The following is a 27,232-nucleotide window of genomic DNA, read 5'->3' on the forward strand; positions in this document are numbered from 1 at the left end:
TAAGCGATATGTGGCAACTTCATTTGATGTAATGCTAATAAAGTGTAAGATCATAAAATGACCACCTGTTTGTGTAGATGTGTCTTTTATGCATTTCTGGAGCTACTTTCCAAGGGAATGTTCTGGTTAACTGTAACTTCCTCACGGAACAGTGACAATTATTAGCCACAAATCAAAATATATATCGATTCGAGATGAAAGGGTTCTCAATAACCCAGCGAATGCGACATTATCATGCAAATTGACTGAGACAGATGATCTTCAGGGAATGTGAATGGGTTGGGTGCGTAACAGAAAGAGAGGGAATGGGCTGAAAAGAAAAAGAGAGAGAGAAACTGCGTAGTGGGGAAATGGGTCAAGACAATCCAATCACGAAATGCGGCTCAAAGCGACGGATGGCTTGTAAAAGGTAGCCGGCAAAAATGTTTGGCATCGGTTCACCATGCAGGCTAAACACGAATTGAGAAAGCCACAAAACCCATTTATCTCCCAAGGCCTCGCAATGCTCTTTTGGGAAAATTGTTAAATTATTTTATATTACCAATTAGTTAATTGAAAAACTGCAACTCACTTTTTGATGGAGTAAATGCAGCAGAACGTAATAGCTGCAGATCCACCAATTTTCTCTTATTAGCTAAATGCATTTTTGGTTTTTCAATTACTGAATTCGTTATTTACACTCTCATTAATAAATAATAGACAACAAATATGTGTTCTTGGGTTAAATAAAATGGTTTAATTATTTGTTTTTTATTACAAATAATAGTAGGATTCCTGAAATTTCTTACGATTTGCTCTTAATTTTAAAGCAAGTAAGTAATTTTTAAATTTTTTAATCTTACAAATTTCGACTAATACATTATTTACTGAAATGTGATCAGAATTTGCACCAAGATTGAAAGATTAGGAAAGACCCTAACGATTTGTTGGAATAGCAATACATATGAGGGCACTTGGCCCAAGTACCTCCCATTTTGTGACGTCAGTTGTGCGTCTTGTCACGTTCACAAACCGTTTTCATGCTCTGAGCCATCACACGACAATTCGTAATAAAGGCAACAGATACAGGAAGCCAACAAAAAGAGAGGGACACCGAAGATAAGGCCGAGATGGAGACATTGACTTTGCAGTTTTTGGTGGCTGCTGCCGTTTAGGGGAAATTGTGAAGAAAGTGTTGAAAACGAAATTGTAACTGGGAGAGCGTGTGTCGCTGGCTTTTTGTGAGAGTGCCAACTAGTGTTGGCCAAGCAAACACGACGAAGAAGCGCCAAGTTGGCCAAGACTGGTCCGCATCTACCAAAAGTCCGAGCAGCGAAGTCGGCCGAGGCAGCGACTTCAGCGGTGGATCTTACCAGGTAACCGGGGCCAGCTCCGATTGCCAGTCAACGGGCACATCTCAAGCGTTGCAGTCGCTTTCCATGCGAACTCGATCTTAAAGCCACCATCTGCACTCCTTGGCCAACTCAAGTCTCGTGTATATTTAGTTTTTGGCCAACATCTGCGTGTCTGCCATAGATTCGCGTGAAAGTGGTTCAAATCAATCTCAAATAACTCAGGATACAGCGAGTGTGCTGGCAATTATCATACACTAATCAAAGAGTCACAGCCTTCATTATGGTGAGTACGAAATCGGTTAAGACCAGCGGCCAAGTTCAATTACCACACGGAAAAAATTTAAGAGCTAACTTGTGTGTAACTCATAAGATATTAATACATTTGCTAGAAAGGATACAACAGAACCCATCGTATTGTTTCAAATTAATGTGAATAAACAATTGATTGTTGCCGGTTTTGCACCATAGAATTTAAAAAGCAGTTCTGAATTGTCAATATATAGAATGAAATAGAAGTGATTTTCCGGTGCATTGTTTATTGAAATTCTTGGCACGCGTTAACTGTCCCAAAAAGCTTTTCCTCAATCTTTTATGAAAAGAAAAGGAGCCGCAACCCGCACACAAAAGATTTTTTAAGTGATGGGCAAAAAGCCAGTGTGACAAATGCCAACAATTCTTGGCACAAAATCACTTGTTTGTTTGCTTAGTTCAAAGCCAAACTTTCTTTTGAGGCGTGTTTTCATTCAGGCCAGTTTTCAATTGTTGGTTAGATCCCCGAGCTGTTATTACCCCGGCTGGCAATCTACAAACGTTCACATTTTTGCCACATGGTCGTGTCATGAACTGCGACATTTTATTGACATTAGATAATGGTCGAATGGTTTAACCACGTGCCGCTTAATTGCATCATCGGCAATGTTTTACAAACAACTTAACTAGCTCATACTTTTAATTATGACAAGCCCAACAATAAACGAAGAAAGTTGTGCCTCAGATGCATAACTACCCGAGATAAACCTTGGATTTTATGGTTTTATGTGTACGATATGTAGTAAAATCATAAAATTCCTGCTACACCCACGTGAAACGAAAGTTTAGGGAATTTATAGCTACTCTAATTAATATTATGAACAATAAATGTTTCATTGGGTTGATTAGATGAATTAACAAACTGCTTGTTGAGTAATAATGTTTAGCACATTTAGGTTTAATTTTGTTAATTTCGGTGTTTTCATTACCATTGTTAAATAATCCGCGAGCCAGACAGAAATGATTTCGAATTTGTGCCAAATAATTCAACTAATGTGATAAATGAATAATTATAGGGGAATTTTTCGGAATATGTCAGTAGATAAACTTCCTTAGGTTTGTTTGAAATATTATGCGAATACCCATCAACCGGATTAAATCTACCAAATCATCATTTAGTAACCATTTTATGGTTGTTCGGCACCATTTCGTTGGAACTCCAGGCGAAATCTTGCCCGGCAGCAAGTGCAAATATTTTCGGTTAATATTTACATATAAGCCAGATAAAGTCGAACGAAATTTCACCCGTGATGTTCGAGAAGATGGCCTGAAAGTGAGTGTGTCACTGAGTCAGATGTGATAACGTTAGAGTTTGATGATGAAACAACCCAGAAGATGTTAATTAAAGGGTTGGGAACGTGTTCAAAACAAATACCGAGTGAAACTAAGCTGAAAAACCGAGTTCAGTCTGTCAAGCCGAACTGGAAAATTATGTAAATCAATTAATACATATAAATCGGTATTTAACAATGCATTTCTTCGACTGTTGCATCACTTGGGGGAAAGACTTTCTTCTTTGTTTTCCCGCATCAAAATGCCCACACGAAATTCAAATCAATTTTCTCGCTCAGTTTAATTTGAATCAAGGCCATGCCAAAATAGATTTCCTTTTACAGTTGGAGCCAAAACAAATTGGGCACAAAGGCATTTGGCCTACTAATAAAAACCGAATCATTCACAACAAAGAGGCCTCACAAAGGCCCACAAAAAACATGTCATTAAATAATGCAAAGTGATCGCAAATCATGTCGAGAATTCTTGGCCTCTGTTTTTGCCATGCAAATCATTTTGAGCTAGTTAATTAAAACATCTTCAGCGTTTTGACGAATATTCTTTTGGGGGAACGAAGCCAACCGTTAGCTCCACATAATTTGTTTACCTTTTGTTGAATTTTTTGCCTTTGGAATAACATATTTCCATTCCCATGCGCTCTCGAAGAATCTCCCAATTAGGTATAACAATTATATTTATGTTTTCTGGGAGTTCTGCAGGTGAATTGGAAATGGAAAGCGCGAGAGCTATGACTTTCGGTTTTTTTAGTATTCTCGGAAAGATATTTTAGACGAAGATAAAGTTTTGGTAGTTCATAGTCAAATTTCACTTAGTGGAAGTGAAGGTAGCCTATTTTGACTTTGAAGAAATTAGGTGGGAATTTTAAATACTCAAAGAGCTTGTAGTTTTTGTGGGTAACTCAAGAGAAATAGGTTTTTAGGTTTTCAATTATGAAAATGAAAATGGAACGTTAACAGAATTTAAACGACAATTTCAAATTAACTGCAAGCAAACACAAAGAATAAAGACTTTAGATTATTGACAAACAAAATAAGTTGGATAAATTTCACTTTGTCTCTATCCGGCTACCTCTTAATGTATATAAATCACAGTTTTATACAAAGCGACATATTTTTGCAACCTTTTAAATTTACATATAAATTGCTATCAGCGGCAGGTTAAAATATATATGTTAAACACAAAAAAATGTTTGTTACGCAAGAGTCGAGTTCAGTTCAAAAATGGGAAATGCTTTCGCACCAAGACAGGGTCATAAAACGTTTTATGGCCCCGGCCGTTGAGTTGGTTCAAAGTGGATTCTAGAGTGCGTTTCACGACACGGCGAGGTGGCAACAGGTTCGTTTCCTAAGTCTTTTGTTTACGCAATTTCCGCACCTCGCTATGATGAAATGGCCTTTTTTACTTGGACAATGAGAGAGAGAGACGTGAACACTGGCACATACTGATATAATTTCTCTGTTGGTTCCACTTTCAGTTTCTCACAAAGAGTTCAAGTGCGCGGCACTCGCTGCTGTTACTTCTGCTGGCATTTTGTTGCCTGAGCAGCGCCTTTGGAGCCAAGATAACCAAAAAGGTGGAGAAACCCTCGGAAAAGCCCGAGGCGGAGGCTGCAGAACCCCAAGTTGAGGAGGAAAATGATGACGATGACGAGGAAGATGACGACGAGGAGGAGGAGGAGCAGGAGGCGGCGGCGGTTGCGGACAAAGAAGCTGCAGCTTCAAGTAACAACAAGAACCCCAATGCAGTTCAGGCCGCCACAGATCCCACAGATCTCAGTGTCTGGGGCATGGTTCGAACTCTTTGGGGCTGGCTGCGCAGCGATCTGAGTGAAAGCCTATTCGGCGATGACGACAACGACGACGGGAAGCCAACGTCCGGCAGCTCAGCTGTGGGTGAGTCCCCCGCCAAAAAAACAAAAGATTTAAAAAACAAATATTAAACAAAACGCAGTTTAAAAGGTTTACAGAGAAAAAAATGATCAAACCAAAAACAATTGGTTGAAAATTAAGACAGTTTTTTGTTGACGAAAGCTAAAAACAAATCTATAAAGGTTAAATTAGGTTAACAATCTATATTATTTTTTTTCTATTTTTCGTCTAATTTTGTATCATAAACCTTTTAGGTTATTAATTTGTAACACCACAAAACTGACATAACAGTCCTCGAACTACAAATTTGTGTGACATAATAGAGATGTCAATTTTATATGTAACTTTATTACTTGTAAACAAAATTAAGATCTCATTATTTTGTGTACACAGCAATTAGTGTTGAAAGCAGCTCAGTGCGTGTCACATTCAGGCTGATTGCATCTGCCCCTCAAATGATTAGCGGCTTTTCTAATCAAAGCCGATCTCCCAGCGCCCTACCTCCTGACTCACTTTCGTTTTCAATGAAACCTGAAGAAGCGGCTAAACAAACAGCAAAAAGCCGCTAAAAGGTGTTAACACCAAAAAGCTGAGAAAAAATCAACGCCGACTGCGAGTTGTGATATATGTATAAGCCGGTCAACGATTGTAATTTCACTTTCCGCATCTTTTCTAGAGCCGCTCAAATTATTTATTAAATAAGACAACAAAACGCGGCTGGCTCATCTTTAAACGATGAGAAAATATTTTTGCTGTGCTTTTTTTTTCGTTATTTGCGAATTGCTTTTTATTGGACTTTCGCATAGTTGAGCGTTCAGCTCTGTTTATTGATGAAATTATAGCAGTTGATGGAGATTAACCCAGTGGAATTTCATTTTGGGAAGTTTTTCAAAGAGGCGCCACTAACACTTTAAGAATTAATGGATATTTTTATGTGATTTCTTGGAATTTGAGAGTTAATTATGAAAAGTGATCTAAATAACTAAGCTTATATAAAATCTCGTAAATATTTAGACACTATTGAGACACTATAAATGGGAAATTGTTTCAACTTTTTAAGTCGCTTTAAAAAATCACTTTTAAAGTATCGAAAAAAAAGTATATTATTCAATGTTATTTTTTAAAAACAAAAGGATAATTTGATGTATTAAAAATGATTTATACTTGAGCCATAGACCAACACATTTAATATTAAATACAATGATTATTATTTTTAGCAATTACTAATTTTTGTTTTATTAATATTTATATTTTTCTTTCAGAGGGTCGTACCTTCGGCAAGATCCGTCGTCTGCAGATGGCTTTGATACCCATTATCTTCAAGTTTGGCGTTCTTTCGGCCATGGTTGCTTTCCTGGTCGCCATTGGCATGAAGTCGCTGTTCCTGCTCAAGGTTTTGGTGGTGATGAATGCCATTGCCATTTTGGGCAAGTTCATTACCCTGAAGTCGAGTCTTTTTGGCCAGTATGAGCACACGGCACCTTCGTTCAATTACGCCGGTTGGAATCCGCATGCCAAGGAGTCGTGGGGCACTACGGGATTCAGTGGACAGGGTAATGGACATCCGCCCAGCAAGGAGATTCACCTGCACATCCACGGAAATGCCCAAACCCAAGCTCAACTCGCGGGTCAGGGTTACCAGTACGAATCGCAGTCGGGAGGATGGGCCAGTCGATCGGATACGGATCCCTATGCAGCCTATGCACCCACTGGTCAGTTTACGAATAGCCAACCTGTGGGTGGAGTTGCTGGCGAGGTGCCTAATAACACGGACCCCATGTCCCTGCTGCCCACAAAATACAGGGCGCGGCGACTCATCCGCTGAGAAAGAGCTGGAGATGCCACAAGGAAGTCAACGACCACCGCGTTTAATTAGCTAGCACACATTTAGTCAGCGACTTTACGAGGACGCAGCTTTACGTACACCTAAAACTAGTTACGAATCAACTTAGTGTTAAACTAAATTATTTGCCCCAAGTAGCCCTAGAAATGAATAATTATTTGCCCCAAGTAGACATAGAAATGAATAATAATTTGCCCCAAGTAGCCGTAAAATTAAATGATAATTTGTAATAAATAGTATAAATTTAAAAGATGTGTGCCACCGTTTGTTTGAGCTAGCCGAAACAATTACCACTAAAGACCCAGAAGATCGTGATTGATGGGTCTGTAAAGAAAGTTCGGTTTGCTTTTGGCTGAGCTTTTTCGGGGGTCTGTGATTAATTGGCCATTTGACGGGTCTGCCACCGCTGAGATTGCTTTGGCCATCACATCGTGGGGCGTGTGCTGCGCCTAATCATCGGCTTTATCGCAAACATTGAAATGGAAGTCCAAGTCATGACTTGACATTGCGGATTTCTTCGACGTTGTCGAGTTGCCGTTTTTTTCGGTAGCTCGGAGGCTGCAAAGAGCAGGCAGACATATACAATTATGTTCAATTATTATGGAGTGGATAAGCCGATTTGTTTATTGGCAACTACCAGTGGGCCTGGCTTCGCTTCATTTACACAAAATATTAACTGAATTTGGCTGGAAAAGGTTTGGTTTGAGTAATGGATTGCTTTAATATAATTAGTTGATAGAGATATAATATCGGTTAACTTGAGTGTTGATTGATGGATTAGTGCTGGTACTGTGGATGTTGTTGGGTTGAAAAGTTAATTCACTAAGAGATATAAAGAGTGACTAAAAGGTCTTCCTTGTATCTAAATGGAAAACTAAGTCTAGATCGCGAGCTTGTATAATTTCTTCTAGAAAATTGTAAAACAGGTAAGATATAAAATCAGAATTATAAACCAAAGTTTTAATGAAGATTTGTCAAGAATTCAACACATTAATAGGAACATAGTTGAAAAGTCTAGGTTTAGGAGTTCTTTCTGCGAAGTTGGACTTAAAAAAAATACAAAACACGAATAACAAAAATGTTAATGTAGAAAAACCTATGGGCCAAGTTAAAACGGAAAATTATCCATAATCCGTTGCCAGATGTGATTAAAAATTTATTGTGATCTTGTTCATGTCTTTGCTACCATCAAAGCCCCAAAAGAGTGCCGCAGAGTTTTAAGTGATCCGCAAAGTAGGCACCACAATTGCTTGCAAGTTCGTGCCCTAAGTCTTTCGATTTGCCAGCATTAAAAAGCACTAAAAAGCCAAACACGCTCAACAGGTGGTATGATGAATATTAATATTAGCAAGGACCTGTTAATTAGCCCCCATAGAAAGTGAAGACAGAAGCAATTGACGGGCAATTAAGCAGTACTTTAGCGACAAATGCCGCAAATTAAAGCCGAACAAGATTGGGCCAACGGCGAGGTGCTCGATAAATATTTATCTGAGGCAATTAGAGCCGCTCAGACAGCCCGGCGTGCTTGTATCGACCAACCCCCCTGCTCTTTGGATACCCAATACTGGTCCATTGGAGTTATGGAATCTTGCTCGATGACTGATTTATAGGAGGACATACCCGATCTGGCCAAGATGCGGCGGTGCCAGCCATTAGCCAGCCGTCATAAGTGTGGGCCGGTGACGTTCGACTTGACTTGAGTTGACTGACGACTCCAGTCCGCCGCTGATGTCTTCTTTGTCGGCAGACGACGGCCTCAGCTTAAGCGCTTCAATTAATTAGTTAGCCGTGCCAAAAACAAAATGGCGCAGCTAAAAAGCAACAGTTGATAAGGCCAAACCAGCAGTAAGAGCAAAATGTATTAGGTGGACGAGTACAAAGCAGAAATAAATGAAAATGCACATTGAATTTCTCTGCTCGGCGGCTTTCTAACGCACAGTCAGTGGCCAAATGGCCAATGGCTCAGCGGCAAACTGCGATTATTGAAATACTCTAAAGGTTTTTTCTGCCCGTTTCATTTGGAAGCCAAAGCCAGCTTGGAAGCGACAAATCATGAGCATCGACAGATGCACCAGAGCCAGCATCTTTGTCTTTACTACATATAAAATGTGGATAATTGCGTCTAACTGACAGCCGAGACACTGGGCCTACGATCCGATAGCTCGTGGTGCACCAAGAAAAAATATTACATTAGTTTGATTAGAAATAGCTTACATTTTTTTTAAGTACAAGGTTAATATTTATTATCATTGCTTGACTAAATTGATAAAAGAGTAACTAAGAACACAGTAAAGACAAGTCAAAGAATATATTTAGGCATACAAAATGAAACAAATAAATATCGTTAAGAGGATAACAATAAATATATATTTAAGTTATATTTTAAAATTGAAAAACTCCTTTTACTCCAATTTTTAGGGAGTTCATTGAACCTTAAATTATAAAATTATATCCTATCCTATTTTATCCCAATACCATTGAATAGAATTTTTCATGAGAACATTACATTGGATTCTCTCTCTCAAGTACATACTACATATTACCACTTGATGTTATTTATTGTGTATGTTAAAAATCCATATAAAAAATTAAGAGGCAACTATTCTTAAGAATTTCTCTCTCTGTATGAGCCTGATTGGGGAGTTGGGGGTTGGGGACGTGCTGTCAGCGGATCTGGCTGCTCTCACTCTCTTTCTAACATGATAATTGGACATGGCCTGGGAACGGGTATCGCATCGTACCGCCGTTGGGATAGATGTCAGCTACCTATGGCCACCGTCTACCAACTACCAACTACCTTGGCGACATCTTTGGCAGCCCTATGTCGCCTTAATTGCCTGTCGCCCGTCTTGATGAAAGTGAAATTGATAAACGATATGCGAGATTCACATATAAACCCACTTATAAGCGAGCGTCATCACGAATTCTTCGCTAATTCGCCGCTCACAATGTACAATTTCGTAATGCCGGGGCTAATCAAAAATTCGGGCAGTGTTGCGAGTGCGTTGACCAAATAGGATTGGGGTCTCGATTCGGTTACACCTCGTTTCCAACTTCAATCTGACAATATCAATAAGTTGTGCAAACTTTCTTTTTGTGCGTGCCCATGTTTTGGCATCGCGCCCTCCGATATTTACTCTTTATAGTATCAGTTTTTGACGTGGGCCCAGCCCTTACACATAAATAGCATTAGTTCGCGAATAGCCAAAGTCAATTATGGGATAGATTTGAGTAAACAGCTGGAAAACTTTCATTTTTCATCCGTTCGACAGGTGAAATGTGAAACATTTCATTTCACAGCCAGAATTTATCAATGATGCAACTGTGTTTCGGTTTGCCTTAATGTTAATTTGCTTACCAAATCGTTGATGCAATATTTGAGAGGTGCTAATGAATTTCGTTGAGAAAAAGGTAAAAGTGGTAAAGGGGGTATGGTAAATAGTTTTTTGTTGGCTTCTCCCATCTTATGTGGGTGGAAATTTCTTTGCTGCTGGGAGCAAAATTTCCATTGAACAACCACCTTTTTGACCCAGTACAGGATTTGCATCTGCCATACAAGCATTTTGCCAAAGGATTAGCATCTCACGAGTGACTTTCCAAAGATATTTAGGAGTTCATGTGGCAGTGAAAAGAGGAGTTCAACTGGTGGGTTATCCATAGCATTTATTCATGATTGATGCAGATTATTCAGCCTTCTTCTAAACAAAGCTTGGGTATTGATATAAACGGATTTAATAACGTTACTTGGACTTTATATTGTTAAAAGAACCTGGTTTTTAATATGCCTTTTGTCATGCCTTTTTATAAGGAAAAATATTGTATAAGCTGATTAGTACAGAATTTGAAAGTTTTTATATATATTTGTCAAACGTAATAATATGTGTAAATATTAAGTACGCGAAAATAAATAAAATTAATATTTTAAGGAGTTTTTGCCTTTTTACATAATTCCCATTTTTTCCCAAATTATTTGATTATATTTAAAGCTGTTGATTAAACTCAATTTAATTTGGTTTACTTAAAACTCACCATTAATCAATTTAATAGTTTTTCTGTTGGCGACTGTAACAATAGTATTATTTTCAATTCGTTTAAGCAAAGCTTAGATATTCATTTAATGGGATTTTATTAGGCTATCTAGTGGATTTATTATGAAATAAAATTAAAGACACACAAAACACAAGCTGAATTAAATGTGTTTTCTATTTAAATGCTAAAACATCAAACATCTATTGTCTGGAGGGTGAATGGGCTCTTTTACCCAACTGACTGACACAATACCCGTAGAATACCTATAACATAGCTCCCTGCGTAGGTCAAGTCAAAGGTCGTTGGTTCACATATAGTCCCGAGAATTCCCCATGTCGCATATAGTGTCACACTCGAAATGCGCATAGCGGACAGCTTAATTGATCCGTTTGTTCAGTGCATGCCGCACATTTGCTAAAATCCACACCGGCCAACAACAAGTCAATAGCCAGAAGACCAAGTAACCAAGCAGTTGGCTCTCTTTTGGCCAGTTCGGTTGCCAACTTTCCAAAGAGCAACTTTCACATCGCACTCTCTTAAGTCGCGCTTTAGTATAAAACTTCTTACGTATGCGCGTCATGGCTTAATCTTACCTTGAACTTGGTCGTGAGCACATCGCTGAAGAGTCATATAGTAGTGCATCCAATATAACAATAATAATCGTGCGGTGTTCGATTTCGGGTTTTTCGAGAAAGAATTCAAAAATGGAACGAAACGCCGTTGTTCTTGTGCGTGCCGATAAGTGTGTATAAATCAAGTGTGTTGACTTTGGTTTCCACAGACATTTGATTTCATCTAACGGTGCTAGTGTATATATTATATATCCATATCGAAGAATAGAGGTATTTTCACCATCGAAATGGACTGGCAGCCGTGTATTATAGCAGGCCTGGTGTGTCTGCTCCTGCCATCGCAGATTTCCGTGGCCAAAGCCTGGAGTTTGCCAGCCCGCCATTCAGCTCAACTGGCTTTAGCACCAGCACCGGTTGGCCGACGATTAAATGGTAAGACAGCTCCCAATCAAATGAGAGTGCTTCAACTCTTTCGCTGCTCCCAAATTTCTCTATATTTTTATTTCTTATTTTTTGGTCGGGGAGTGACCAACCGCCACCAGACAAAGAAACAAAACATAAACAAAAACTTAAAGTAAAATACTTTTATTGCAGTGAAATTTCAGTTCATTAAGCGGAGTTGTGAGAGTGGCGATTTTTGTGTTTGGGCAATTGTATAATCGGCCAGCCGCCAAACGAAAGTCGCCACTGCCACTGCCACTGCCAAAGAATCGGGAAAGATTTATGAGCCTCCAGAGTAGCCACAGATCCGTCAAGACGTCATAGCTGCCAGAGCCAAACAGGCATCAATCTTGGCCAGCCTACTCTTGAGTACATGGAAAAAAAAGACAGATTTATCAGATCCATCTTCGTTTTTAATATTTTTCTGCTCTTAAAAATATTTACATTACCTTAAATTAAACCAAAATACTGTAGATTGTAATGAGCTATATTAATATTTACCAACAAAAATTCTGTTGAAATTCAGAATCATATCAACCTGATCTGTTTCTAACTGTTTTTATAATACAAAACAAGTTATAAGTATTTTTTCATTGAGTTTTAATTGAGATCTTTAAATGATTATTATTTAAACGGCTTTAAATTAAATGGAACATAACTGTATGTTAAAAATTTGTATGATTAAAAATTTAATACAATTTTTTTTGTAATCTTCAACACCAAATTTGAGGTTTTTTTATGTGCAGCCGTTTGGTGACTTCCATGGGCAATGCACCATAACAAACTAGCTTGCACGCGAGTTTGTTCTTACCATTTTGGATCTGATACGTTATGGAGCGTACGACACTTTTTACTTGGCCGCTGCTGTTTTGCTATTTTATACGCAAGCGATTTTGAACAAAAAGTCTTGAGTGCACAGCGAACAATTAGCAAAATGCCAAGGCAACAAGTGCAAGAAGGCATTAACCATTACCATTACCATTACCAGAAAGAAATACACCTCGTTATCGTTTAGGGCACTTGCCGTCTCGATCTGCTTCTGAGCATGTAATATGGGTCATAGCCAACTAAACCAGAACTAAAAGAAGGGCGGCTGGTTGGGTGTTACGATAGAGCCCGATTAATGTCGAGTCATTAAAGAACTGGCAGCAGAAACATGAATTAAAGTTGTGCTTGCTGATTATACGAATATCAAATACACTAAAGGCACTTAACATATGTAAATTTAAATGAAGTTACTTGAGCCATGTAAATTTAATGGGAAAGATACTATAGGGCTGGAATTTGTAGTTAATATCTCCGAACTGATATGGGTAAAGTTTACAAAACAAGCTTGTAACTTTTTCTTGCCAACTCATTGTTGTTAAAATTGTGCATTTGATTACATGTACAGTACTTTCAAGTGTGATACTTTTTAGTCACATTTTTTGTACCTGAAAAATAAGTGTAGTAATTTGAAGTATTCATATAATTTGTTGTCATCGTATGTTAATAAATGACAAAAGGTATTTAGGTATCTGGAAAATACATAAAATATATAATATTTTTTTAAATATATACCTTTAAGCAACAATTGGTAAAAACTAAAGTTACTTAACATTTTTTGGAAACAAAATTATTTTTAATCGAAATGCCATTTTGTACTCCTTTAAGATCTGCTAGTAATCTCCCATCCAAACCCCTAACTCATTCATTAAGCCCACCTCCCAGAGAGCAACACCTGTAAAAGGCAGAATAACAACGGCAACGCAAACAATACGAATGGATAAACAGCCGACCAGACAAGTTGATGTCTTAGTCGCGATACTGTCGGATTCAGTTGGTGACTACACCAACTTGGGTGTTGGGCAAACCCAAAGGGTACTGTGTGTATGGTGGGGAGGGGAAAATACCTGGGTCTCCATTCCGGGGAGCTTGTACAAATTGCGCCGACACCAAAAGCCAGGCGAGGCGAAAAAACAAAAAAACAACAGAAAAACTTGAAACACTCTCGTAATTGGGTTATAACCGTCATATTTGTATGTGAGAGTGTCCGAGACGAGTCACCTACTATTTAAATAAGCCCGGCACAAACGGGTCTGAAAATCTGACCAAAAGGCAAACAATGCCACTGGAAACCGCGGCTTAAATCACTCCTAAACGGAGCAACATTGCTGACATTTTTGGTCGATGCGCATAAAAATGAAAAGTGATGCTGCTGCTTCACTGGAATGAAATCTAATTTCATTTTTTAATTGTCGCTTTTCTGGCATTGGCATCTCGCCCAGTTTGGTAGCAAAACACGGCTGAAAAGATGGTCAAACTGGATGGCCACATGAAGCTGTAACTGCGTCTCCATCTGTCAAGTTTTGAGTCGCCACTTGGTTCCTGCGTAGGCATTGTGGGGATTTGGATTACAGCTTCAGTTGCAGCCGAATGCCGCACAGAAAAAAATGTGCAAATACTTCCATGATTGGTCACCGGATACTTGTCACTTAAAAGCCTGATCTTACACTCTAAAAAGCTTTGATGAAACTTGTAATCTAAAACAACTAATATTAAATAGATAAACAATAATAATAATAACAAACTAAAGATTCGCAGATGATACATGCATTTTAGTAAAACTGCATAAGTATTAGGGAAATAAAGTATCTAAGGATTAGCCTGAAATTTTTTCCGGTGCATCCATAGATTTGCCTAGCCAAACTGGAGCTCTAATCAATAGACAACATGTGTGGGGTTGTTTTTCAAGTTGTAGCTGCCGGGCATGTGTTGTTTGGCTTTTCAGTTTATTTTTAACTCTGCGGTTGACTTCGTCGACGGCGGTGTCTTCAATTCAAATTCTGCGCCAGATCGAAACCAGTGAAAGTTTATTAAAGTTTCAAGCTCGGCGGAACTCAAGCTCACATGTCTAAATGTCTATAAGTCAGCTGGGTCGCACGCTAACGGTTAAGAGTACCATATTGTTCCGTCCGATTTCTATAATGGCCATAAAATTCTTTTGTAATGAAGTCTGAGTTATTTTAAATGCTGAAACCACTAGATCATTGTATTTAATTCAGCTACCTTAAAAGGTTTGGCAGGGAATTAAAATGGAGAGTGCTTGGCTGGGGCTCAAGCAAAAAGAATCAATTTAATGATTTGAAGATTTTTAGAGCACAGTTAAAGACATATTTTAATCACTTTTTAAAAGGTTTTGTAGATCAATCTGGTTAATCTTATTAATTGTAGGTGGATAATTATTATATGCTCTTAAGGTTTTTAGGCTTACTCTTATACAAACGTACTCTTATGAAACCTTATCTTTGAGAAAAAAAATGTTAAAACATATTGCTTATTCCCTAACATAACTATTACTTTTAAAACCAAAACCTTCACTTTTGAAGGGTGTAATTTATTTACTAGTGTCTCGGAAAGTAAACCAAATGAACAAAATATATTTTTTGTACTATATGTAAGCCTAAAGCTATCAATACAAATTGGTTTATATTTTATAGTAATAGCTTTAAAGAAAACCGCTTATTTTTCAATTCACTTTCAAATGCCGCACACGATGCACCGTAGCCACATTTCATGTTTACAACTTAATCTGGCCAAACAAAATAAGTCAGAATTTTCAGTGATTATGCTAATATTTTACGAGCTACTGTTATGGCCGTTCCTCAGGCGAAGTAAATTAGCCAAGTGGTCAGGCAGTTGGCCCACATGCCCAGCAGTCCAGCAGCATTTTACAGTTGCCAGCTGGCGTTTACTAACTTATAAGTGCTTTATATATCCAAGGTAAATGCGTCACCCATCATCAAGCCAAGGCCTACCATTTTGCACCACCCATAACTATAAGTAAGCCACGCATAAACTTCAACTGCAGTGAAAGTTCATTTGATATTGGAAATTAGCTGGGACAGGGATTGCGCTTCGGTCTTGGTCGGTGGCATTAATGGCATTGGCATTGCCATTGAATTACCATACGCCCTGCCAACGAAATTGCGAAGAAAAGTGAAAAGACCAGAGGCCAAGGCAAAATGCATCGGACCAAATGGCAAAAGGCAACTGACTGTGGCCAGAATGGCTACTAAGCAGATCCCAAGCTGCTGAAAATAATGTGCCACATTTGTCGGTCAAAGAAGACGGCCGACAAATATCGAAGATGCTAGACAGGGAATACACTCGAAAAAAAAACAAACCTATCTTTTATTAACTTATTTTTTGAACAAAGATAAAATCATTTAAATTGCAAGATTGGTTTCAAGTGTTTTTGGAAGTTTTGTTTATGATTAGGAAGCCTTACTTTTGCTACTCAATTAATAAATACGTATATATGTATTCCTCCCATCAAAAACCTTTGATGACAATTTCTGCAAGTGCAGCACGAAGTGGCTTTCTTTGAACTTCCCCAGAGTCGTCGATTTTCCTCCGTGGCACTCCTTGCTCCCTTAGTCGGCGCATTCTTGGCACAGGTTTTCCAAGCTGTTTTTCGGTTGTTTTGCAGCGTGGGTCGAATTTAGCAGGATGTTATCTATGGGATGTCACCACGAGTTGCAGGTAAACAATTTCTCACAGGCTGTGGCACTGGTGGCATCCCCTGGCGGCTTTCACCCGGCATTGAATTTGGAAATATTAGCGAAGCCTTGGGTCAAAGTACGCGCTGTGTCGGTGTCATTGAAAGTGAAATGAGCCAAATAAATTGTGACAAAGAGACAAAAGACAACAAACGACATGAGAAAACCCACACGAAACGACATTAAATTTTCACTTATCACGACTCGTTCCATGTTGCAACATGGCAATTAAATCAACAAAAGGCCTAAGCAAATACTAATGAAAATAAGTAGTAAAAATAATGCCTCAATTTGTACGAAAATATGGAAATTGTGTGTCATCAGTGAGAGGAAAATAAGCATTGCCTTTGGGGCAAGTAGTACTTTTGGCACCAGACTTTTTAATGAAATTATTTAAATCAAATACTTCAAGTCAAGTTCCCATGCCAGTTTATACAGCATCAGCTCTTCTTCTCAGAGTGATTTGATTATGTTACTCAGTAAAATTGTACTTTTTGAATGGATTTTCTACTATTATGTTGGATTAATAGTATATGTACAAAGTATTTGTCTAAAACTATTCGATAAGAAAATAACTGTATGTCAAATTCTTTTTTTCAATTACTTATCTTTTGATTTTCAAGTAAAAGTATTTAAGATTTCAATGGCGTCGTTGTCAAAGCGACAAATTAATTTATTCCCAATTAAATGGGCTCAAATTAAGAGGCGTTTAAGTCGGACAAGCAGCAATAATTTTAATTGATGGCAATCGCTGAGCATTTTCACTCCATCGCTGATTGATGGCAATCTTTGATGTTAACTAAAACATGGCTCGCGCCGCGAACAAACGTAGCTATTGGGTATCCAAGGGGGGTAAAATCCATCTGCACGCACCACACATCGGCTGTTCGGTGGTGCAGATGGTGGTTAGCACCACCGGGCCAGAAAAACCACACAAGGTGTTGATATGATTACCCAGTGGTACTGTCGTCGAGTGGTCACACATACTTTCACTCAAATATTTGCAGTGGCTGGAAATCGCCACATCCATAGCCAAGTTAAAGCCATGACCATGCTGGCCAAGTTAGCCAAATCAGACCACAAATCCCCACTGAGCTTGGCCCGACGAAAGTCAGTCGAGCTGTCAATCTCCAGTTTGCCCAATTCGTTGGCAGTTTTCCATCAAATATTTGACCAGTCTTGCTTTATATTTACGCAGAGGTATCACCATATCTGGACCTGGCCTTGTGCCCCATTCGAGCGGAGCCCTGGACCTGTGCCCGCCAACAATCCGGCCGAATTCTGGACGCCTGGGACGGAGAGCTCCATCTTCAGTGGCAAAAACTTAAAGGTCAGTTAGAAAACCAACACAAACAATTGTACAAACAATTTTAGTTTTTATGAATACTGATTAAAATTAAAATTAAAATTTTATAATCAACCAAAATCAATTTGAAAATGTTGTATCCATCATGAACCATTAGATAAAAAGTAAAAGAATAATTTACTTTAATTTAATTTTAATCCAACACTAAAAGAAACTTTTTAATTAGGCATTCTGGAAATCTGTTAATTAGTCAAGAATATTTTAATATTTTTATCCACGAGACATTTTGCCAAAAAATGAATTTAGCACAACCTTCAATTGTTGGCAGCTACAAGTGGGAAATATGTTTATAGACAAAGATCTTCCCACATATGTGTGAAGAGAAAAATCCCAGCAAAGAAAATCTGGCATTTTCACCAACCTCCAAGCTAAACTTTAAGTTCAAACAGCTATTCGTTGGTGAAAATCTAGCCAAAAGCTAAAGGAAACCCCAAGGTTTTCTGATCACTGAATGCGATAATCAATGACTTTAGGGGAGTTGGTAGGAAATTGTACACGCAATACCCAAAAAGCAGCCAGCGTGCTAGGAATTTACATGAAAAAGCAATTAAAATCGAAAGCATTTTCTTTTTTCTCACAATTTTATTCATTTATTTTTTTTTGGGACAGTCGAGGCCGATCGGCAGATGAATGCTACGATCGAGAGACGCGGCTACAGCACCTCGGAATTGCCCGTGAAAGAGAAGCCATCGACGATACTGAAGAAAATTGAAATCGGCACGAATTATATGAAGAAATACCTGGCTGAGTCCATGGATGGGTGAGTGTGGACAAACGAGTTGAATGCACATTTTCGCCATGAAAATTCATGTCTTCCTGTTTTTTTATTCGCCACTACCACCTGCAGCTTCCTAGGTCGGGAATACGAGTATTTGCAGACACCGAAAGCTGCGGATGATGATAGTGAAACCGATCAGAGTGGAAATAGTGTCGAAGATGACGACGAGGCGGATGCAGCGGAAGATGCGAGCAATGCGGCTGAGGAGGAAAATGCAGATGATGAGGAGGCGGATGGGGATGCCAATAATGAGGAGGAGGACGAAGACGACGACGACGACCAGGAGGAGGAGGATGATGACTCGGACAGCACCGCGGAGCAGGAGAAGGAACCAGAGCCCCAAGCTGAGGCCGAAGACGAAGACGAGGATGTGGACGAGGCGGTGTCGGCACCAGAAAGTGAAAATGAAAAGGAAAATACACCGAATGTGTTCAGTGGTACTCCCGCTGCGCAGACTCAAAGCGATGGGAAAAATCCTGTATTTAGTGAGGACAACACTTCCACAGGTATTTATTTATTTCATTTATAACGAACCTTACCTAAGAGAAACAATTGGGCATAGTTTCTTTCAAAACTTAAATTCTTTCGAAGAAAACCTTTTTTAAAGCTCATGAAGCTTCTAATGTTTATATGTAAGCAATTATAAAATCAGCATTTGAGATATCTGTTTTTGTTAGGTGTCTATGAGTTAATTAATATAATTTATTTCTTTTATTTAGGAGTCGAATTCATCGAACTCGAGGACGCCGAGGAAAACGAGGCGGGTGCACTGAAAAAACCGGGAGCTGGTAAGCGCAAGAAGAACAAAAAGGGCGGCAAGCGCAAGAAGAAGAACAAGAAGAAGGGTCAGGGTCAGGAAACACAACCAGCCACCTTGGTGGTGGTCCAGGCGGCGCCAGAGCACCACGAAGTGGATTCAGGACACGATCACGGATCCTCGGTGATTAGTCATGGGAGCAGCGATGATGACGATGATCACGTGGGAAAACCCATGAAGAAGAGGAAACAGAAGCGCCGCATGAAGGGCAAGCGGAAGCGCAAGGGTCAACAGGGGTCAGCAGTGGTGGAGCACGAGCAGAGCGACCTGAGTCTGGGATTGGGTCTCCTCGACGAACTCGCGGATGCGGATGACGTCTTCTCCGGAGTCGGCGGTGGAAAGCGCAAGCACAGGAACCCACTTAATTATGGTAGAAGTAACGGAGGTGTGTGTTGTTTGCTGCGTGTGGTTTTACATGACTTTTGCGCACCGTTTATTCAAGCACAACTTAGTGCCTTCTATGTCTAAGTTTCCCGTTTCGTTTCAAATGCAGAGTGTTTTCGGTGGACAAAACTATATTTATCCATGAAAATACTACCAATATTTACACAAAATTATAAAAACTCCACCGAAAACAGTCTACAGGCTTACATATAAGTTTGGTTTTTACATAAAGTTTTGTTCTAAGGTGTTGGGAAAATTCTAAAGAAATGGGATACTACACTTATTTCAAATATATGTATTTAATATTATTATTTTTTTAGCTTGAAATCCCTTAAATCATATTTTATTCAAAATACCAATTTAAATTTCAAAATGAAGTGGCGCCATCTGTAGGATTTACGTAGAAAGCTTATTTTACACGGTTTGCTGTGTAGATGGCGCTGCTTTGGGTTAACTACATCTGAGAAGCGTCAAACTTTAAATAGGTGTTACTTTAATTTACAAACCTTTAATTTTAGCTAAGAAACAAAATTAAAATGTATAGATTCTAGATTCTATATCGTAAAATATTTATTTAACTTATTAATGATTAGGTATTAATTAAGGCATCGTTTTTAGGCAACTATTAAATAAGTTTTTGGTTTAAATTTTAAGTTTGTTGCCTGTTTTTTGCTTGCTTTTTGAATGCCGTTTCGTTATCGTTACGCACTTAACGCGCACTGCAGTTCATACTAACAAACACCACCCTCCCAAGCGAAGAATTACATATTATTTTCGTTTTTGTTCCATTTAGCCAAGTAAGTGTGGACCATAAAGAGCTAAGCGAAACTAACATACTCGACATTATTTTGAACATCTTTTTTTAAAAAACAATTAGTGACCCGTGGCAAGAAGAAGAAGAAGAAGAAGGCCATCGCCAAGTTTATAATGATTGGCAGCTTCCTTAAAGCCAAAATTGAACTGCTGCTAAAGATTTTGGGCGCCCATCTGCAGGTCAAGTTCTTTGCCATAGCCCTAATTGGTCTGCTGATCAATATAGCTCGATTCTGGATCGATGTGAAACGCGGCAGTCCGCCATCTAAGGTGAGTTGAGATTGGGTCCCAGATCCTGTGAGTTTGTTCCGGGTTAAAATTCCTTTTGTACCGACACACACGAACATTCTGTTCAGGTTGCTAGACCAAGGTTTTCCTTCCCGACATTAATGAATTTTCTGCACTCTTTCAGTTCTGATAAGAATGTCCTTACACTAGACACAGCGGTTTTTATTGGCCAAGGTTTGTGAAAGGCGCTTTTTGTTTTCCACCAATAAAGAGCTCTTCTCACATTTATTTGTACACAGAAAAAAACTTCTTCTGTTCAATTTATGTTTATTTAAGACTATTCAGCTCAATTTAAATATTTAATTAACTTCTTAAATTTAGATGTTTTCATATTTTACACACTCCACCATTCAAATTATTGAATTAGTTTGTTATTATTTTAAAAAGACATTTTAAAGCTAAGTTCATTTCTTATTGAATCGGAATCCAGTGACTTTTGGTCACCTATTTTTCTGTTTACCTCTGCTAATCTCTATCCACCTGCCCCTGCCTCTCGACTCTCTATCTCTCCCACACAAGATGTATATAAAGATTGTAAAATGCGTTGTTACCTTCCAAAAAACACCCGAGCGCTCTAACTACTCTAACTGTTTTCTGGGCACCAGCTCCAGAACTTCTTCAAGCTTCAAAACACCAGAGTTCCAACCACCTAACGACTCCAAAATGTGCCGTATGCTAACAAATTCAGACCTTTTTGGTTTCAGATATGGTAAAATTTTGGACAGCTCACAAACGTTTTCGGAACGTACAACTCTAATAAGAAAAAAAAAAACCAATGTGTTCACTAATAACAGTTTAACACTTTAAGACCCAAAATCTAAAACAGATTCGCTTCCAAAGACCTTCCCTTCACACTGTGTAAGTACGAGTTTTGGGCGGATAAAGCAAAGTGATGACTTTGAAAGAATCCCGGCGAGACAGACAGACACATTAAACTCGAGACACACCCAGTTACAAAAATACAGAAATACTGAACCACTCACACTCTTGGGCCTCTTTGGTACTTCCTCTGGTGTTTCTCACTTCACGGCACACGTTTTGCATATTTTCTAACTAGGTTGTATACGTTGAACATGCCCACCATCAGCACCACTACGAGGATCATGGGGACGACTGGAGCGAGCCGGGAAGCTACTGGAAGCGATCCCTGCAGACGGATCCTTCGGTCGAGGACGTGGACTCCTCCACGGACAGCTACCAAGTGCGCCAGACCCAACAGCAATCCCAGGTCCAGGATCCACACTATCTGGCCTATCGCAACCAGTACAACCAGTGGCAATAGATGGCCCACACCACACCACCCCACTGAACTCCAAACTCTGACCTCCAATGGAGACATAATTTATTGTATTTATTTTGATTTACTTCGTACTACGATGCTGATTATTAAATAATCCCTAAGGTCCTAGAGCAAAATTAATTTTAGCACAATGAAAGAAATGCCAGTAAACCAATTTTAGCTTTTAACCCTTAGCCCCGATAGTGCAATGCCTTAAATATAAAACTAAATTTTAAATAATACGCGTACCTTTAACGAGAAATCGAAGAATTGTTTTCGGATACATTCGCAGCGATGAAACCAACTAGACTTAAGTTATTTATGCAAATTATTTATTGTATTCGTATGTTATATGATGCTTATTAAAGAAAACAAATTTTAAATTTGTCATTTTATTTGGAGAACATCAACCAATTGGTTTGTTGGCCAAGACACAGTTTTGTTATGGTCAAAATACAGACTTTTTCGTCAAAAATCAGAGTGGGAAATCCAAAAATGATCTGTTAGGGTGTTTTTGGTTCAAATCTGACGAAAACGGGACCCAAAACTGATAAATCGATTGCTCTAACCACTGATAAACTTAGAAATCGACCCCATTAGTGTTTGTTTGATTTTAAAATATACATTTTATTTTAAAATTTTAAAGAATATGAAATCTAATAAAGAACAATTACTTCAAAATCTCGAAATACCATATTTGATGATTTATAAATATTATTTGTATAACAAATTATTATTTCTAAATTATCCAAAAATTTCCGATCATAACTGCCGCGTCATTTCCTGCCTGATCACCTGAACTGGGTTCCCCAATCAGAATGCGGTCAATTCTCGTTGGAATTCCGAAAGAAGTTTCACCTGCTGGCCCGTGCATTTGATTCTAATTCCGTGGCCCAATTCTGGGCTCCGTCCCCTTGGGACTGCTCCGTAATACGAAATAGGGGCGACGTGCGCCCAAAATAGTCGCGTCTCAGGGCCCATTAATTGTTTTTGGGTGTCGCTGTGGGCCCAAGCAATTTGCGCATGCGCAGATCGCTTTCGGAATGCCAAATGATGTTCGCAAAATGTTTGTAATAAGCTATTAAATGTGTGTTTGACAAACGTCTGACAAGCCGAGCGCCGAATTTATGGCTAATAAATCTGACTGCATTGTTCGGGACACTGAGGATATTTATTACTTGAAACCTTTGGGTTTATTTAAAATATGTATAAAGCAAAGTTCAGAAGGGCGAAAAGAAAGTCAAATTAAACCTAATCACCTTCACATGCATTCTCACACGTTTGACTGCTACATTTTGATATTGACCTTGTTTAAATTAACTGAAAGAAAACCTCAGGCCATTAAAATGCAGCGTGAGGAAAAGCAAATTGACATGCCGCAACACGCTCGTTATCAAGTGGGAGTTTCGTGCAAAGAAATGCTTATCATTAGCAAAATTAAAATCAATGAAATTGGCCATAAAAATTCAATTGACTTGGCCCAATGCGTGGGAGCAAGTCCAAGTTCCAGCTCGGATCGGATTGAAATGAATTGGATGGGGATTTGATTGGGACTGGAACCGAAGGTGTCTGGAAACGTGTGCAACATAATTTATCATAAGAGAAACAGAAATAGTTTAGTTTTCAGCACTTTCTAAACTACGCTTCTGCACAGAAAAAAACTGGATTATTTGTAAATTTATATTAAAAGTTGTTTTTAGGACTGATTTTTTAACTTAACAATTATATATATCAAAATAACACACAGATGAAACAGATAAAACTAAATATCATTTGGATTTTAAGAAATCCATGTTTACTTCTTTTTATCACCTAGATTTTTGTTAGCATTTGTAATAAATTATGGACTTTTTGCTATTTTGTAGATATCAAATTTAAGTCAAATTCACATTCTAATAAGGGAACTATTATGTTAACTATATATTGTATATCTTACATTTTGAACAGAAGTTTAAAAAAAGGTGTTATATTTGTCATATTTAAATAAACATTTATTGCTGTTCTGCTACTGATACTTTCCAATGTCCACACATAGAGGCAAAAAAATCCATTTTAAAATTAAAAAAATTACCATTTTTCGCAGTGCATTTCGGACTTTGGTTTATGTTTAAAGTGGGCGGTGGTGTCGATCTGGATGTCTGGTGGGTGTGGCCCCTGGCCATATATCATGCAGATACGATCTGTTCTCGATATGTTGCCAAAAAAACCAAAATCACTAAAACAATCAATTGAAATTCTCGCTGCGCGAGTTTTTGCTCAATGGGGATTGGGTTCGGGTGGAATAACGGTGAGGGTAACGTGCAGTGTTTGCGAAAAATCATAAATACTATCAATGGATTTTGGCCAAAAGGAAGTGTGCGTGGGTCAGGAGGTTTGGCAAAAAGTGTTTTCGATAATTTCTAAGCGCGTTCCACGGAATGCTCTACTAAGTGACAGGCGACGACGTGCCGCTGTCAGGTGAACTGTCAACTCGGGCATTTGATGGAAACTTAATTAATTTAACTGTCGCTAGAAAGTGGGCCTGCATCGCCCATTGCCCATTGCCCATCGCTCCATCACGTATACGCAGCGTGCACGCGACTCTGTGATCAGTGGCAGAAAATGAAGGGCCAATTCCACACATTTTAATTCCAACGCCCACGTGTTTAATTTCAGTTTCTGAAATTGAAAAGCACTCATGATTTTCCATTGCAGTGCAATTTGCATTTTAGAAAGTTACATGTTTTTTTTCGCTGCATTTTAACCGAGGCAGAAAACCCCAAAAGTACAAAAGAAAAAGTCAAAGTCCAAGAAGAATTTTCGCTGTTGCATTTTTCAGACGATATTTAAAATAAAACCCATTCAGGCTATAACCCCCACTCTTCTCCTTCTGTCTATTAATAATTTTATTTATCATAATTCAAGTCATGATTCTCAATTTTGCTTGGACGGAGAATTTCTGCCCGAACCTCAAAACGTCGACTTGTTGTCAACTGGCTTATCTTTGCACGATTCGCTCTGGGTTTGGGCCCTTTATGTCTTCTTTTACTGGCAAACATAGCATGCAAAATGCATTTCGCGTTACTTTGTTGCCAAGTGCAATAAAAAACATGAAGGCATGCCTATCATGGGGCTTTAAGAATTTGACTTAAGGGAGCAATAAAGGGTTCTATTCGGAGAACTTTTTTATTTAATCCGTTTTATAATTCATTTCCCGCAACAAAAAATATATAAAATAATAAATTTGATTTATTTATTAGACTCCCATACATGTTTTGGTTTTTAAGAAGCGCTTAGATGGGTTAATTTCATAGTAATGACTTAGTAAAGTAGCTTTAAGCAAAAGTCTAAAGCTTAAAACCAATGTATAAATAAGATAAATATATATGAATGATTCCCAATGCATAAATTGTTTTAAACTTTTATTTCCTTGATCTAAAAAATAAAATAAGATAACTGGCATAATAATATTCTTGGCATAAGTATTTATTTACTTTAATAATATTTAGAAAATGCAGTGAAAGTAATGTTTATAGAGTAGCTTTATTGTTTTCATTCCATTAACATACAAAGTTATCAGAGAAAGACCTTCACAACAAGATCTTCCTGAACCCAAGTTCTTACTTAGGCTCATTATTATGCCAGGAGCTCTCAGTTCACTTACAAGATGAACAACATCAGATAGTCAAAAAAAGCGCCTGTGATCTACCGCCTTAAAGTTTTACAAGTAAGTACAGCCATGACAACTAACTAGCGCCACAGGCAGTCAATACATAATTAATAAGAAATACCATAATAATTATTATAGCTATTTCCGATGCCATTGGCCTCTGAAGCTTTCGCTTTTTTGAGCTGGGGAGTACGTGATTTTGATAGAACCTGGGGATAGAGAGGGAAGGGCAGCAAACACTAAACATGAAATTAGAAATTCATAATTGTCGCGTAATACGGCACCACAAAAACTACGTGGACTTCGATTGCGGCTCGTTCGCATGCGAAATGGTAGCACACCATTCTAAATTGCTAATGCGCCTTAATAGGCTTCGCTTGTTTTGGGAGTTTCGGATGGGGTTTATTTTTGTTTTTTAGTCTCTTCTTTTTTTTTTGGGGTGTGTGAAAGTCACTGCCTGATGATATTTCGTTTGTTGCATAATCCTTCCACGCAAAATGCCCAGGGCCAAGCCAATGAACCCTATCGAATTTTTGTTGGCCCATCTCTAGAAGAATCATGCCATACAATATACCATAAAAATGCAATCTCACGTCGTTGCCGGGGCAATCTTTCGAGTGTAATCTGCTCTGTGGACTCGTGTCTTCGTCACCCATCCACCTCTTAATGGACAAACAATTTCTTGGTAATAAAACATTGTCACCCAACTAACTGGGTTCTCTTGAAGTAATTTGCAGCCGGAACTTGAGAATTCTTGAAAGAAATGAAGGATTCTTTTTGGATTTAATTAGGTATTTAGTTTTAATTTGAGGGGAATCACTTCAATAATATGGATTTTAAAATGGAATTATTGAAAACTTTATTCAGCAAATTATATAATGATAATTCCCTAGAATCTCTCTAACGTCAGATGCTGATCATGGGAATTTCTGTTTCGAGGGGGTTCCGTTTAGGAAGATCTTGAAATAAGACATCATTTAAAAATATATATATATATAATATATGTATAGTCGATGGCCACAGTAGCTAGTTACTCCTTTCCCAAAATTAGTTATTATATTGTAAATGCGATTTATGTATAATTAGCTAATACTGAAATAAATAAATAAATAAAGAATATATTGATAGTCTGAAACCACACTTTACAAGTTTTCTTCCCCTTTTGCAACTGTGTTAAGTCCAGAATAAATTATACATTTTTTTGAGGTACATTTTAAACTCTTACAGAGAATGTTATTTAATATAATATTTTTGGGTCTCCAACTTAACTCATCAAAAGATCATTTTCATGACCATCATCTTTTGTACCACTCTTCTTCGTTTGGCTTAAGTTCCACACAATATGAGTTCCACATACGACGGCACACTTTAAGCGCATGCGCGCCAAACTTACCGAAACCCACACCAACACACTATGCGTATACGCAATGTCACGTCGGCGGATAAGAAGAGGGTTCCACTTGGTAATGGTGTGTGATTGTAATTGAGTTGTTACTGTACCACAGTACCCACCTTTCTTCGGGCTGCTTCTCTGTGTGTGCGTGACTCTTCGGTTTCTCTGCCTTTTTGCATTCTTAATAAATCAACGCGAAGAATATATAAATTGGGCGTCGCGGTGGACGGTCGCA

General features: G+C 38.4%; 2 protein-coding genes across 2 annotated transcripts; both read left to right on the top strand.

Annotated features, from left to right (window-relative positions):
- The first annotated feature begins 1,363 nt into the window (after positions 1-1,363).
- Positions 1,364-6,862, top strand: LOC108051662. The gene is made up of 3 exons (XM_044457855.1): positions 1,364-1,617; positions 4,411-4,828; positions 6,067-6,862. Exons 1-3 carry the CDS (start codon positions 1,615-1,617, stop codon positions 6,627-6,629), a joined length of 984 nt encoding a protein of 327 aa, XP_044313790.1. The 5' UTR covers positions 1,364-1,614; the 3' UTR covers positions 6,630-6,862.
- A 4,416-nt stretch (positions 6,863-11,278) lies between these two features.
- LOC108037915 (protein IWS1 homolog A) lies at positions 11,279-22,338 on the top strand. The gene is made up of 7 exons (XM_017114586.2): positions 11,279-11,680; positions 17,429-17,560; positions 18,206-18,356; positions 18,444-18,880; positions 19,094-19,576; positions 20,453-20,658; positions 21,734-22,338. The coding sequence occupies exons 1-7, from the start codon at positions 11,536-11,538 to the stop codon at positions 21,956-21,958; spliced, it is 1,779 nt and encodes a 592-aa protein (XP_016970075.2). The 5' UTR covers positions 11,279-11,535; the 3' UTR covers positions 21,959-22,338.
- The last annotated feature ends 4,894 nt before the right edge of the window (positions 22,339-27,232 follow it).

Source organism: Drosophila rhopaloa, unplaced genomic scaffold (assembly GCF_018152115.1).
Source record: "Drosophila rhopaloa isolate 14029-0021.01 unplaced genomic scaffold, ASM1815211v1 contig_163, whole genome shotgun sequence".
Classification (NCBI taxonomy): domain Eukaryota; kingdom Metazoa; phylum Arthropoda; class Insecta; order Diptera; family Drosophilidae; genus Drosophila; species Drosophila rhopaloa.

Coding starts and splice junctions, on each gene's coding strand:
- LOC108051662 (XM_044457855.1), top strand. Junction 4,829..6,066: donor GTCCGGCAGCTCAGCTGTGG/GTGAGTCCCCCG, acceptor TTTTTCTTTCAG/AGGGTCGTACCTTCGGCAAG.
- LOC108037915 (XM_017114586.2), top strand. CDS start 11,536: ATGGACTGGCAGCCGTGTATTATAGCAGGCCTGGTGTGTCTGCTCCTG. Junction 17,561..18,205: donor TCAGTGGCAAAAACTTAAAG/GTCAGTTAGAAA, acceptor TTTTTGGGACAG/TCGAGGCCGATCGGCAGATG. Junction 18,881..19,093: donor TGAGGACAACACTTCCACAG/GTATTTATTTAT, acceptor TCTTTTATTTAG/GAGTCGAATTCATCGAACTC.